This window comes from Delphinapterus leucas, chromosome 2 (genome assembly GCF_059928025.1).
Source record: "Delphinapterus leucas isolate spDelLeu-1000000601 "Yukka" chromosome 2, BTC_Dleu_Yukka2, whole genome shotgun sequence".
NCBI classification, from domain to species: domain Eukaryota; kingdom Metazoa; phylum Chordata; class Mammalia; order Artiodactyla; family Monodontidae; genus Delphinapterus; species Delphinapterus leucas.
The window spans coordinates 88,421,424-88,437,170 of record NC_143130.1 but is presented as its reverse complement, the minus strand read 5'-3'; the positions used below and the strand labels follow the sequence as shown (position 1 = coordinate 88,437,170).

At 43.9% G+C, this 15,747-nt stretch overlaps 1 protein-coding gene across 1 annotated transcript in view; it reads right to left on the bottom strand.

Moving 5' to 3' along the window:
* The window catches only part of HDC (histidine decarboxylase), a 31,715-nt gene extending 17,270 nt beyond the window's left edge, over window positions 1-14,445 (bottom strand). The window contains exons 1-4 of the mRNA XM_089906244.1: window positions 14,439-14,445; window positions 13,252-13,377; window positions 3,698-3,870; window positions 87-200 (exon numbers count right to left, since the gene is read on the bottom strand). Of these exons, the coding sequence (XP_089762370.1) occupies window positions 87-200; window positions 3,698-3,870; window positions 13,252-13,377; window positions 14,439-14,445 (420 nt within the window). The remainder of the gene's footprint in view (window positions 1-86; window positions 201-3,697; window positions 3,871-13,251; window positions 13,378-14,438) is intronic.
* Window positions 14,446-15,747: the final 1,302 nt, after the last annotated feature.

Below are 15,747 nucleotides of genomic sequence, written 5' to 3'. Positions count from 1 at the left end.
TCCGGACAAAATATGTCTGCCCCAGGATTTCACTTCCTGCCATGTCCCCTTTTCCACTGGTTATAGCTGCAGCCATGGTTACTCACCCAGGTAAATCCCAAGCAGTTGATGGCATCAGCCAGCATGTCTCCCAGCAGTGATGGCCAAGAGGTGAGAGCTGGGTAGTAGGCGTGCATATGGGGGCTTTGCCAGTGTACCACCTGGAAGCAGAGCATGTACACGGGTGGCACCAGGGGCAGCTACCGGAGGCTTTCCTCTTCACGAGACCCTCCCTGGCAAGGGGCAGCACCCACTCTAGAGACTGGCTGACGCTTTTAAGACAACCAACAAGTGGCACAAATCCATAAAAGTAAGGCATAGTCACAGTGTTCTTGCCACCCACGTTTCTCACATTCTGAGCTAGTTCATCAGTGGAGCTTTGCACACACGCAGAGACCAGAAGGGAATATGCAAGATGAAAATTGCTATGGGAATTAGAGTTGTGGATTCTGGGTAGTGTTTGCATTAGTCTCCAAAGCTTACCCCCCGCACTGCTCCTACCCAGTAATAAGAGGAAGGGGAGACTGTGAGCTCTGGAAGAGCAGGTTGCTTGTCTCATCCAGTCTCTTGCAAAAAGTATCCAGAGTTCTTTGGGCATGCACTCTTGCAGAGGGCCAGTGTGCCTGGGTTCAAAGCTGTCCTTAGCTTCCCAGTGGGGATGGGGAGAGGAGACTGGAAGACAGAAGTACCAGCCCAAGGGCATGGGAAACTGCCTCCAGGTTAACCCTTGAGCCCACAGTTAGATTAACCAGACGAAAGGAGGGGCCCGTGGACAGGAAGGGCCTCCTACAACTGCCCTCAGAAACATTTTCGGTGGCTCATTGGCCTCACTGATTATCTAATCTGGCTTCATCTCACTGTTCTACAATCATACCCTGTTCGTATCTGCGTTCATGTCTTTGAGCAAAGCTGTGTCCCCTGACAGGAAGGCACTTCTCATACAGATGGGACCTTCCAAAATCTGCTAACGCTTAGAAAGCCAGTAAATATTCATCTTCTCCATGAACCCTTCCCCAGGTCCCCATCTGCCTTTGATCCCTCCCCCTGAGCCCATGGAATGTTCTCATTCGAGATGTTTCACACTACTGAGAACTCATGAGATAACATTTTAGTGTATTATCGAGTTATTTCGTGTACACAAATCCCTTTAACCCTTTAAGAGCAAGGATGGTGTCCTGGACAGTGTGTATGGTAGAAGGAGCATAAGATTTAAGCCCAAGGACACAGGTTCCAGTCCTACCCCTGCCATAACCAGCTGTGTGACCCCGTAGACTTACTGTGAAGCTAATGAACTTAAGCGTCAAGGTCCCATGTTTGCATGGGTCTCTTTCAAGATCCATTCTCAATTTTTTTTCTTAAGGGGGCGGGTCCCAAATTTTTCATCCAATTCCCACCTCATAAAACCAGGATCCTCCCCTGTGCATCTCTCTACCTCAGTTTCTCATCATAAAATAAATCCTATCTCCTGGGGTTGTTGTGTGGATCAGCCTGGGAGGAAATTTGTAAAATGTAAAGCACTAATGTTAACGGTAAGCTAATCACATGGTGATGGACATATCACATATCCTGACTTGACTCTTAGATAATCAGACCTCGTCCTCCAACCTTCACCAGGCAGATGGCGTCATAGGTAATGACAACATCTTCCACTTTCTATGCTTTATCTTGTTTAATTCTCACAGCACTCCTATTAGGTAGGTTCTAACGTTCTCCCTGTTTTACAGATAACAGTTGGGGCTGGTGGAGAGAGACAGCATCCCCATGATCACATATACCTCATAGGGACAGATGTCAGAAACCCAGGGCTGCCTGACTCTGGAGCCCAGCACCTAAGCAGGGTGGCACCCTGCCTGCTCCCCTTGCTCTCCTCTCCCTCCCTCATTAAGAGTAGGTGGGGTTTCTCTAACCAGGGTTGGAATTAAAGCAAAAAGACAGTTTTTCTTCTCCTTGTGTCTAGGAGGTGGCATGGAGGGGAAAATTAATCCAGTTTTAAAGGAGGCGCTGACCCTAATGAGAAAGCAAAGGGCCAACGGCTTTCAGGCCAACTCTCAGAGGCTGGTGCAGCCTGAGAGATGAGATGAAAGATTGGGTCTTCATTACTGATGTGATTAGTGACAGTGTTTTGGAAACCCCGGAGAAGGACTTCCACCTCCTGGTCCTATCAAGAGGCAATTGTCTGTTCTAATAAGATACATAAGATAAGATAAGCCAGAGGAATGCTTATCAAAACAGACAGACCTCCTGGTCCAGAAATGAGCCTCTTTAACTGCACCCCCAGCAACTGCTGGAATTTCTTTCAGTCAAATGAATCAGCTCATTTCCATCTCTTCTGACAGCTGCTTTCAGTCTCACTACCAAATTACGGTTGGCCCCTCCACAGATTACATTTTACAGAATGAAATCCATGAGATAATCTTATTGGGGAGCTAGCCTCCCTGGTAGAGTTTTACTGATACCGAAATTTTCAAAATATGCTTACAAAATAGGCTGAATGGTCAGAGAGATGAATATTTGGCTTTGTACAAACTTGCCATCACTTTCTGTCTGTGTTTGAAAGAAAACAGAAATATCCCCCCCACCCCTGCCTCCAGGTGTATTTCTGTCACATCTAAGTCCAAAGCTCTTTGGGGATGATGGGAGCAAATATCAAGTCATCCTGGGGAAGAGCTGCTGGACACACGTGGTTCATGACACCAGTGCCCCAAGCAGGGAGACCTGTGACTCTGGGAAGACAACTAACTTCTCTGAGCCTCAGTTTCTTCATAAAACATGGATCGTAAGGTCATTTGGGGATAAAACAAGCCAGTCTACCATGTGGCTAATACAGTGCCTGGCACGTGGCGTGGAGCACAATAAAAGGCAGCCCTTCTGTGAGAGGAGGATGGTGTACTTTCGGCAGGAGCGCCTGGCCCAGCTCCTGGTGGCCGGGGACATTGTCACAGCACACGGCAGCTTCAGCACAAGCCCCAGGCTTCAGCCAGCCTCTGTCTGTTCCCTGGCCCCACTAGCACTGTCACCAGGCTATGCCCCTTGTCACTGAGAGTATAGATGATTCAGGGAAAGCTCCTTCCTACTCCTGAAAAGCAGTTCAATCAGGAGACCTCCCTTGGTTAGGAAGGACGGGGTTCCCACTTCATGGAGGAGAAAGGAGGGGGCTGACCAGGACTCGCTCAGCTTCCCGGCCCACCCAACCTGACAACCGGGGTACCCTCGGAGAGGTGTGCTTTGGCTTCTCTCCTTCCCTTTGGCACATCTCAGGATTCTGTAGGAGAGTTCCCTGGCTCTGCCAATGGGGGCTTCAGGGACCATCTCCCACCTCCTCTCTCCATCTTGCTTCCCACATTCGTCCTTCCCCCTCGGGCCCAATCTTCACTACTCACCTCATCCCATCCGACTTCCACCCTTCTGTCAGACAGGCCCTGGGATGCAGTCCTTACTCCATCTTGCTCCCTACCCAACTCTACAGGTCAGCCCTGGCACCAGAAACCTAACTTCAGTCAAAGTCCTGGCCCTCCATATGCCCAGAAGACAGTCTGGGATGTCGGTGGCCAAGGGGCTGAGGGCTTATCTTAGGGTTACCCAAGGCTTTCCAGGCCCATCGACCCCCCCCCACCTACACCTCGACATCCAGAATCACCCTGTGGTGACTGCGTCTCACCCCGGGCATGATGATTCGCTCAATGTCCCCAAAGATGCTGTCCCAGCTGTCGGGCTCCTCGGGCGCACTCTCGGGCAGCTGGGCCCGCAGGTAGCCAGGCCTCACATCCGGAGTCACCCGCCGCTCCTGCACGCTGCTCAGGTACTGGCAGATGTAATCCACCATCTCCTTTCCTACAAGGGAGGCAGAGAAGCCAGGCTCATGTCCCCTGACTGGGCCTGGCCAATTTGTGCCCGTCGCCCTAGCATCGGGATCAGGAGACTGGGTGAAGAAGGAGAAGGATTCATGGGCTGAATGGTGGAGGGTCTGACCCCCAGCAGACAGCTTGTCTTCAATTAAAAAATTTAAAAGTGTGCAAAGGAGTGAATGAATGATGGAGGGAGTGTGTGACTCTATCTAAATGAATAAGAGGGAAAATCTCCAAGGCATCAAGCTCTAACAACAAAGGATTTCTTTCTCCTCCCCTTCCCTTTTCCATATGAATCTTGATCAGCTCTCCCACCTTTCTTTTCTTCTCAAAAAACAGAGGGTCTATGCATTCATCACCTTACAGATTCAGTAGAAACGCTGCGGCTCTTTCTATCCAGAAATTGCACACACGCACACACACCCCCTATACTCCTTGTTGGCACAGATGGCAAGCTCCCACACTAGGTTCTGATAAAAGGTAAAAAATGTATTTGTTCACCATTCCCATTGGACCAGTAATTCCCCATATTTTTGGACCCATGAACTTCTTTGAGAATCTGATTAAAACGGTAGACTTGTATACACATAATTTTGTGTGTAATTTCTGAGGTTCATGGACTCCCCAAAGCACAACCACAGGCCCAGACTAAGAACCCTGCACTAGCCTGAAATCTTGGGGAAATGCAGGGCCATGTCTTAACCAATTTATCTCCCTCGCTCTACCTCCACCAATACCTCAGTACCTAGAACAGTTTTCAGACGCTCAACAAATTTTATCAAATGAATGAATAAAAGAATAAGGAAGAAAAACAGCCAAGTCGAATACTTGAAGCCACTGCAAATTATCTATTCTTTCTTCCCTTTCATTTCTCCAGGAAAGGGTCTCTGTCTTCAGAGCCTCTGTCTCTTCATCTCTGTCTCTTTTTCTCTCTCTCTTATTGCTTCTCTTCCTCTCTGTGTCTGTGTCTGTGTGTTCATCTCCCCCTCTGTGTCTCTCTCAGTATCTATCATTCCTCTTTAGTACTCACTAGCCTCCTTTTCCCCCTGCAAAAGAGCGAGAGAGACAAGGAAAGGGAAGCCGATGTCTTCCCAACTGCATCAGCTCATACAAAATTCTTATAAGCAGGACCATTCCCAGACAAAACTGTGAAAACTTCCAGCACCCTTCTCTCTTCTTTGTGCTCTCCTCCAACCCTCCAACGGCCCAATGCCTTTCATAACTGCAGCAGCATCCCTCCAGAGCTCTGAGAGCCCTGGACCTAGCCCTCCACTTACCCAGGGACCACATGGAATGTTTTTGTGTTCCACTCACAGGATAAACATCCACAGCCGATAAAACCAGCTCTCGGCCGAGTGCCTTTGGAAAGCAATGGAATAAGCTAATGTCCACTGAAGTGTAAAGACTGATAGTCATTCAGCCTGGATGGGAAGGGAGTGTGGGGGAGAATGGATACATGTATATGTATGGCTGAGTCACTTTGCTGTGCACCTGAAACTATCATAACATTGTTAGCCGGCTATACTCCAATATAAAAGAAAAAGGTTTTTTTTTTTAAAAAAAAAGACTGATAGCCACTTAGTGAGTTATGTCTGGGTAGAGGAAAGAGAGGAAAAGTTGGATTTTAACATGGAACCACGCCTTACAGCAAAGAAATTTTAGGCAAAATAACCTACTAGAGGGGATGAGGATATAAAACTTTATGGAGAGAGAAATTATAAGCAACTACTTACTTTCCCTCTTAGGACAGCCGTGCCTGAAGACAAGATAACCATTTGGTTTTGCTCATCACACAAGGCTTGAGACACAGTAGGTGCTCTTTAAATATTTATGGAATGAATGACTAAATGAAAGAACTCTACAGACAGATTCACACATAGAGAAATGAAGAGAAAGGAAGATAAGATTTTGCATGACTGCAGAAGACTTAGGGAAATTCTTTTCTACTTCAGAACATGAATAATCCCCCTGTACCCATTTAGTATTTCAGAAACCCAAATCCCCTATTCCGTGGGAAAGAAGAAAGGAAAAGTCTGGTACAGTAGTGTGGACGCACATGAGAGTTGGTGTATGAGGGGGAGGATGAAAGAGAGGTTGAGAAAAGTTTTAAACTCTGATCCCACATTCCCTTCTCAGGAAAAATTTTGTGGAAGCCAACTCTCAGCAGGCAATTCTAACACTCCAGTCAAAAGATACCCCAAAGGGCTTCCCTGGTGGCGCAGTGGTTGAGAGTCTGCCTGCCGATACAGGGGACACGGGTTTGTGCCCCGGTCCGGGAGGATCCCACATGTCACGGAGCGGCTGGGCCCGTGAGCCATGGCCGCTGAGCCTGCGCGTCCGGAGCCTGTGCTCCGCAACGGGAGAGACCACAACAGTGAGAGGCCCGCGTACCGCAAAAAAAAAAAAAAAAAAAAAGATACCCCCAAATCTAAGCAGCAGTTCCTACAAGAGTGGCAGCAGGGAAGAGGGCCAGGGATGCCCGTGCTCACCTCTCCTTCTGTACTCCTCAGGCTCCAACATCTCCCTGGGGCTTAGGTCCTTCTCACCGACAACACGGAGGAGGTGGAGGGTGTGCTCCTGGGCAGCCCATGTGCGCCCTTTATTTAAAGGGTTCTCCTCTCTTCCACCTTAGCTCCGCCCTTCAGTGGCCCTTCCTCTAGGTTTAATTAATTCCACCCCTCCTCCCCCCAGTCCTTGCTGGGAACAGTGACCACAACTTTAGCTGGTCCAGAGATCTAGGATAAAAGGCACTTCTAAATTAAACAGTGCACTTAGCAGGCAGCCTCCAGGTGGATATGGTAAAGAGCCCTCATTTCTTTCTGGTCCCAGATTCATACAAGAGGTCCCGAGCCTCACACAAAGCTCCCAGCTCAGTAGCCCAGAACAAAGGCAAGGGTGTGCAGAATAAGTAGCAAGGATTATTATCATTCCTGCCACTGCGTCCCTGTCCATGGCAGGGAGGGAGAAACAGGCACTTACAGCGATGCTGCTCTTCTGGCCACGCTGTGCTCAGGAACAGACAGATGTTATCATCTAACGTGATGGATTTTTGTTGTTGTTGTTACTACATAATACTTATTGCTGTAGAGAGATGAGAAAACGCAGATAAGCAAAAACCAAAAGGACAAAAATTGAAACATCACCCAGATTTAACATGTTTAGCACTTAAAAGGCTGTGTATGCATGTGCTTGTAAAGGGATGTGCAGAAACTACTGTGGGGAGGGGAAACGCTACCCTTGGAGCTTTATTTCTGAGTAAAAAGTGAGCGAATGCTTTCAGGTTGCCAAAGAGAACAGACTATTTGGTTTGTTTCCAGTCTTCATCTTCCTTGTCCTCGGGGTGGAGTTTGGTGGTTACTCCTTCCAAGACATCGCCCCTCCTTCTCCCCCTGCCACATCTCTGGCTGTTTGTCTCCTCCATCTGGCCTTTAAATGTGGGCATGCTTCAGGGGATTGCCCTCCTCTCATCTTTCTTCCTCGGTGGCCATATCCATTTCTATGACTTTAAATGCTACCAGGTGATATTCTTATAAGTATAAACTCTGTGTCAGAGTTATACCATGAGGCCCTGCCAGTCTTCTGAGCTCCAAAACCTTACATCCAACTGCCTACCTGACAAATAAGCTTGCATGGCTCTTAGGCACCTCAAACTTAACATGTTACAAAACCGAATTTTAGTCTTTCTCCAAAAATCTGCTTCCCGTTCAGTCTTCCCCATCTCAGTTTATTGTATCTCCATCCATCCAAGCATACATCCATCCGTACAACAGAATATTATTCCATAATAAAAGGGAATGAAGTACTGACACAAGGTACAACATGGATAAACCTTGAAAACACTATGCTAAGTGAAAGAAGCCAGTCACAAAGGGCCACATATTATAGGATTCCATTTATATGAAATGTCCAGAATAGTCAAATTTGTAGAGACAGAAGGTAGATTACTAGCTACCAGAGTTTGACAGCTAAGGGGAACAGGGTTTGGGGTTTTTTTTTGTTTTTTGTATGGGAGGAGGGGATGGTAGTGATTAAAATGTTTTATAATTATTGTGATGGTTACCGACTATGAATATACTAAATGCATTGAATTGGACACTTTAAATGGGGGGATTTACTATGACAAAGGAGACAAGAATATACAAGGGAGAAAAGACAGCCTCTCCAATAACTGATCCTGGGAAAACTGGACAGCTACATGTAAAAGAATGAACTTAGAACATTGTCTTACACCATATACGAAAATAAACTCAGAATGCATTAAAGACCTACATGTAAGACCAGAAACCATAAAACTCACAGAAGAAAACATAGGCAGGACGCTCTCTGACATAAATTTTAGTCATATTTTTTTTGATCTGTCTCCTAAAGCAAAGGAAATAAAAGGAAAAATAAACAAATGGAACCTAATTAAACTTAAAAGCTTTTGCACAGTACAGGAAACCATCAACAACGTGAAAAGACAACCTGATGAATGGGAGAAAATATTTGCAAATGATTTGACCAGTAATGGGTTAATATCCAAAATATATAACTCAACACCAAAAAAGCCAAAAAGTGGGCAGAAGACCTGAATAGACATTTTTCAAAAGAAGACATACAGACAGCCAATAGGCACACGAAAAGATGTTCAACGTCGTTAATTATCAGAGAAATGCAAATCAAAGCCAAAATGCAATATCACCTCACACCAGTCAGAATGGCCATCATCAAAAAGTCTATAAGTTGGGCTTCCCTGGTGGCACAGTGGTTAAGAATCCGCCTGTCAATGCAGGGAACACGGGTTCGAGCCCTGGTCCGAGAATATCCCACGTGCCTCGGAGCAATTAAGCCCATGCACCACAACTACTGAGCCTGTGCTCTAGAGCCCATGCTCCACAACAAGAGGAGCCACTGCAATGAGAAGCCCACACACAGCAAGGAAGAGTAGCCCCCACTCGCCACAACTAGAGAAAGCCCGTGTGCAGAAATGAGGACCCAATGTAGCCAAAAATAAATAAATAAATAAAATTTTAAAATAAAATAAAAAATAAAAGATTCAGATTTTTCTTAATAAAAAAAAAGTCTACAAATAATAAATGCTGGAGAGGGTATGGAGAAAGGGAACCCTCCTGCACTATTGGTGGGAATGTAAATTGGTGCAGCCACTATGGAAAATCATATGGAGGTTCCTTAAAAAACTAAAAGTAGAGCTACTGTATGATCCAGCAATCCCACTCCTGGGCATATATCCAGAAAAAAAGAAAACTCTAATTTAAAAAACTACATGTGCCCCAACGTTCATAGCAGCACTATTTGCAATAGCCAAGACATGGAAACAATCCAAATGCCCATCAACAGATAACTGGTTTAAGAAAATGTGGTATATAGATACAATGGAATATTACTCAACCATAAAAAGAATGAAATATTGCCATTTGCAGCAACATGGATGGACCTAGAGAATATTATGCTTAGTGAAATAAGTCAGAGAAAGATAAATACTATATGACATCACTTACATGTAGAATCTAAAAAATAAAGCAAACTAGTAAATATAAAAAAAGAAAAGAAATAAATGGGAGGGTTTAAAGTATGGCAATCTCAATAATGCTATTGACGAAGAAGGAGAAGGAGAAGGAGGGGGAGGAGGAAGGGAGGAGGGGGAGGAGGAAGGGAGGAGGGGGAGGGGGAGGAGGGGGAGGGGGGAGGAGGGGGAGAAGGGGGAGGAGGAGGGGAGGGGGAGGAGGAGGGGAGGGGGAGGAGGAGGGGGAGGGGGAGGAGGAGGGAGGAGGAGGGGGAGGAGGAGGGGGAGGGGGAGGAGGAGGGAGTAGGAGGGGTTGAGGAGGAGGGGGAATGAGGGGGGAGAAGGGGGAGGAGGAGGGGAGGGGGAGAAGGAGGGGGGAGGAGGGGTTGAGGAGAAGGGGAGGAGGGGGGAGCAGGAGGGGGAGGGGGGAGGAGGAGGGGGGAGGAGGAGGGGAGGATTGCCCCTGGAACATAAGGTCTTTGGTGAAAAAATGTCCTAGTGGGTTTGGACTCCACTGATACTGTCAATAGTAAAAATCTTTCCTAGGAGCAAGAGTAGGAAAAATAGTAATATTGACAGTGACAATAGCTAACATTTATTGAGCATATGAAAACCAAGTTAGGAACTTTAGATGAAAAAGTATCAGTTATTTTCTCTTCAAGTATTGCTTCTGCTCCATTTTCTCCCTTTTATTCTTCTGCAACTCCAATTATGCCTATGTTAAACTTTTTACCTTATCTCATATATATATAATATTTGTGTATATATATTACATATTATATAATATGTTATATAAATTATATTTTTATATTCTTTTCTTTGATTTCCATCTTCTTTTCCCTCCGAGTTTCAGCTTGGAAATTATTCTCTGATGTATCTTTGATTTCTTTCTTCAGATGTTTCTAATATGATGATAAACCTGTTTATTGATTTCCTAATATCAGTTATATATTTTTCAGTTGTAGAATTTCCATTTGGTCTTTTTTTTTCACAATTCTTGTCTTCAACAGAGGATACATCCAGATATATAAAGAACACCCATAAATCAATTTTGAAGACAGTATACCCAATAGAAAAATAGATAACAGATTTGAGTAGGTACTTCTTCAAAGAGGATATCTAAAGAGTCAATAAATATGCAAAAGATGTTCAATCTCATTAGTCATCATGGATGCTACCACAAAACCCAGAATGGCTAAAATGAGAAAGACAGCAAATATCAAGAGCAATTGGCTCTCATACACTCTGCTGGGAGTATAAATTGAAATAACTATCCTGGAAAATATTCTCTCGTATCTTCCAGAGCTGAACGTATTATATGTATATATATATGCTATAACCCAACAAGTTTACTTCTAGGTACTTAACCAACAAAAATACTTTTATATGATCAACATAAGACATGTAGAAGTATGCTCACAGAAGCAGTATTCCTAACAGGCAAACATTGGATTCAAATGTTCATCAATGCTACGGGTAAATACATCCAGAAAAAAAAAAATAAGTTGCATCCAATCCTCATACCATGTACCCCGATAAATTTTTTAAAAATTATATTTAAATGTAAAAAATAAAAGCATAAAATTACATGAAACCATCACTATAATCATGGTAACAGACAGTTTCACAGGTGTATGCATATGTCCAAAGTCATCAAATTATATACATCAAATATGCACATTTTTTGGTATATCAATTATACCTCAATAAAGCTGTTTAAAAAATGACAATGGAAATTACATGAAGAAAATTTAGGTGCTTTTCTGGTTAACTTCAGAGTGAAGAATATCTTTCTAACTATGGCTCAAAAGCCAGAAACTATAAATTCAACCATATTTAAAAATAACCCAGGGACTTCCCTGGAGGTGCAGTGGTTAAGACTCCACACTTCCAATGCAGGCGGCTCAGGTTCAATCCCTGGTCAGGGAACTAAGATCTTACATGCCGAGTGGCACAGCCAAAAAATTTAAAAAAAAAAAACATAAGGAAAGTCAAAAGACAATGACAAACTGAGGAAAAGTATTTGCAAGTCACAGCACAAGGGCAAGAAGAAAAAGACCAGTACTCTGACATATAAAATGGGCGAAGACTGGTAAGAGAAATTAGCATAAAGGAAAACACAAAACCCATAACTGAGAAAATCAACTTAAATCTATACTCAACTACATATCAGAATAGCACACCCCCAGTTTGCTAATACAGCCTGTGGGCAAGGCTGTAGGGAAATGGGTGCTCACATGGAAAGAGAGGTGGCAGGGCAATCTGGAAATATCTACCAAAACTGCAAATGTATACTTGCCTTTGACCCAGCTATTCCACTTCAGGATATCCTTGTACATGTGCGAAATGACAAGCGTACGAGGTTATTCTTTGCAGCACAGTTTGTAGTAGCAAAAGATTGAAAACAACACAACTGTCCATGGCTAGGAAACTAATTAAACTAAGGCACATGCACACAGTGCAACTCTACAAAAAAAGGAGTCTGCTCCAAGGGATGAGGAAAACAGCACGGTGCAGAACAGTGTACCACTTGTGAAAAAAAAGCAGGGGGAAAATGAGAATGCAGACTATATTTGCTTTTATGTGCCCCACACCCCGTGCAAACAAACAAATAAACATTGGAATTATTGGTAAGCAATTAATAACGGTAGTTACCTTGAACAGGAATTGAGCAGATGGGCCCAGAGGTGGGAGGAGGACTTTTCACAGACACCTTTTATAACTTTACTTTTTGCTGTATTTATTTACTTTCTTATTTACTTACTCATTTAGTGAGCATTTACTACCTATTAAAATTAAACTAATTTTAAAAATTTATTTACCTTATTTATTTATTTTTGACTGCATTGGGTCTTCAATGCTGCATGCAGGCTTTCTCTAGTTGTGGCGAGCAGGGGCTACTCTTCCTTGCAGTGCGTGGGCTTCTCATTGCGGTGGCTTCTCTTGTTGCGGAGCACGGGCTCCAGGCACGCGGGCTTCAGTAGTTGTAGCTCGCGGGCTCTAGAGCACAGGCTCAGTAGTTGTGGTGCACGGGCTTAGTTGCTCCGCGGCATGGGGGATCTTCCCGGACCAGGGCTCAAACCCGTGTCCCCTGCATTGGCAGACAGATTCTTAACCACTGCACCACCAGGGAAGCCCCAAACTAAATAATTTTTAAATAATGTAATTACAATAAAATTTAACCTTCTTAAAATGGCCTTCAAGACCTTGCATGACCTGCCTTTTTCCCCCGAGCTTCTCCCTCACTCACACCCCCTACTCCCTTTTGCCACAGCCTCAGGATCTCCTTTTAGCTTCTCAAATAGCTCAATTTACTCTCAATTTATTTCCCACCTCATGGGCTGCTTGCCTAAAAGGTGCAACTCAAAATTCAGCTTAACAGCTCTCGTCAGAGGCAATAATGATGAGGCTGGGCACCAGGATCAGCTCTGTGGATCCCCCCATGGATTCCTTTTCTCAAAGAAAGAACAAAACATTCCCAGAAGTTTGTTCAGAGGACACTTGGCAAAATCTGGAGACATTTATCGTTTTTAAAGCGGAGGAGGGAGGTGTTATTGACATCTACTGCGTAGAGGCCAGGGATGCTGCTAAACACCCTACAATGCACAGGACAGCCCACAACAAAGAACTACTCAGCCTAAAATGTCAATAGTGTCAAGGTTGAGAAACCCTTGTCTCTTTGGAAAAAAAAAGGAAAAGAGCTAGGGTTAATTTCTGATGCTCATTACTTGGGGAAGTTTTTTTATCTCCCTCATTTCCCTGTCTGTAATATAGGCACAATTAGCATTATTTCATTGTTTTTAAACTTCATCTGGAAAAATTAGGAGCTCTGATACACAAGGAGGAGAATGTAAAACACCTCACCATCCAGAGAACCAGAGCTGATTCTCACCCATTCATTCAACAGGTATTTGCCAGGGACCTTCCTTGTGTTGGGCACTCTTGTGAAGGCTGAGGACATCATGGTGAACTCCTCACGGAGCTTACAATCTGGTGGGACAGAGAGAAAATAAACAAAGGAAACACATAATATATCAGAAGTTATAAGTGCAGGGAGGAAAAAAAATAAAAAAGCAAGCCAGGGAAGGGGTAAAAAGGGTGTAAGACAGGATAAGTCAGAAAAGATCTCCCAGAAAAGGAGACATTTGAGCAAAAGTCTGAAGGAGGTGAAAGAAGGGAACTTAGGTATATCTGGACAAAAAATGCTCTAGGTAGAGGGAATGGTACATGCAAGGTGGTATGATGAGAGTGAGCATCTTGTGTTTGAGGAACAGCTAGGAGGACACTTAGCTTGGAGTTCAGTGATGGAGCCAGAGACTGGGAGGAAATGGGGTCAGAAAAGTAATGGGAAGAGGTGGGTCAGACCAGGGAGGGCCCCTCTAGTCATTATAAGTACTTTACCGTTTACTTTGAGCAGGATAGGAAACCGTGAAAGTATCTGAGCAGAGGAGTGACATGAGCCAGCTTCATTCTTGAAAGAGCCACTGTGGCTGTTGTGTTGGGAGTTGATTTGGGGGAACAAGGAGTCAGGCAGACCAGATAGGAAGCAATTATAATTATCTAGAGAAGAGATGATGCTGGTACTAATGGACCAGTGTGACATGATCTGACTCTAGATATATTTTGAAAGTAAGACAAACAAGATTTGCTAATGGTTTCGCAGATGTGGGATGTGAAAGAAAGAAAAGAGTCAAGGGTGACTTCAGTTTGGATCCGAGAAACAGGAAGGAGTAGAGAGGAGTTCAGTTTTGAGCACGTCAAGTTTGAGATGTGTATTAGAAGTGTCAGTGGGACTATCAAGGGAGTAGGTAGATGAGTCTGGAGTTCATGAAGAAAGCCTGGGCTGCAGATACAAATTTGGCAGTCATCAGCCTACAGATATTTAAAACCTTGAAACTGGATGAGATCATCAAGCAAGTGAATATTCAGATAGAAATACAAGGATGTTGTGTCACGTAGCCTTCCAAATACTTTTGTATTTAGAGTTCTCACACTTTATTCTCCACTCCTGCCCACTCATGCTCCCAGTTTTCCTCCCCATCCCATCTCACCTGCCATACTCATACTCACATTGTACGCCTACTTGTAAGTCCCTCCTTGTAACTTGGTGTATAGACTCGTCACACGCACACACCTCACACTTAGACATGTAACATAAAATTTTTCAAAATTTAATCATACTGCATTCAAGGAAAAGAATCTGTTTAACATGTTAACGGTTGTATAATATTCTATCACGTGCACATACTGCAATTTTCAACCAATCCTGTATTTGGACAATTAAGTTTTGGGGTTTTTGCTTGTTTGTTACTATTAATAAGAATGAGGTAGAACAATTTTGCCCCTTAGATATTTCCTTAAAATAAATTTCTAGAAGTAGAATTGCTGAGTAAAAGAGTTTTGGTCGGTTTTACAAAATGCCCTCCAGAAAGATAGAGTAAGTGTATCAGTGTTTCCCCATCTCTCCACACGCAGGGACAGTGACTTCTGTTCTCTCTTTCTTTTAGATGTGAACAGATTATATAAAATAAAACTAAAAGTTGTAGTAACAATTCTTCTTTTATACAATTTGCTGTTTGGAATGTTTTATTAAATTCTGCTTAAGAGAACTGAGATGTGAAGTCTTCCACATTTGGTCCATCCTTCCTGCTTATAGCTGAATTTAGCGAAAAAAAGAAGTTAATGGCGTGTGCCTTAAAGCCAGGCAACAACAGAAATAAAAGCCTGGAACTCCAACTTCACTGAGAAACTCCACAAAGAAGTATTATGCTTGTCTGATTAACGGGGGGAGTGTGAACTTCAAATGAAGTGTGCAACTGTCACTATTACTGGAAACAGAGGGGTTACTAGGATTTAAGACAGGGAGCTGTGCCCTCCAAGGAACTGCTTAGAACTGAGGAATTGGTTTCATTTTCAACCATGTATTGAAAGGGGATTTTTGTGCCCATCGTAATGGTATTTTGCCCTCTGAAAAAGCACTGGGTACAGATGTGATACAGATGTAGGCTAGGGTTAGTCTACAAGAGGCTACATGATAGGAAGGAAAAGGAAGTCCAGCTTCCTCCAGGGAGCAACCAGCTGTACAAAGAGCAATCAGGCTTAGCTGCTCACTTAGGAAGGTAGCATAAGGATGGAGTTGACAAATACTGCCTTAGGAAAGCAGAAAATCACACGTTTTTGTCCAGAGGGAGAGGGTGGGTCTGGGATGATTGACAGTCCTTTATATACCTTCAATAGGTTCTATCTCTTCTACATATTTCTTCAAAATATACTTAGCAAATGTTTACTACGTACTGACCACTGTACCTTGCACTTTTAATACATATGATTAGATTCAATCTTCACAGCCTAGTGAAAGCC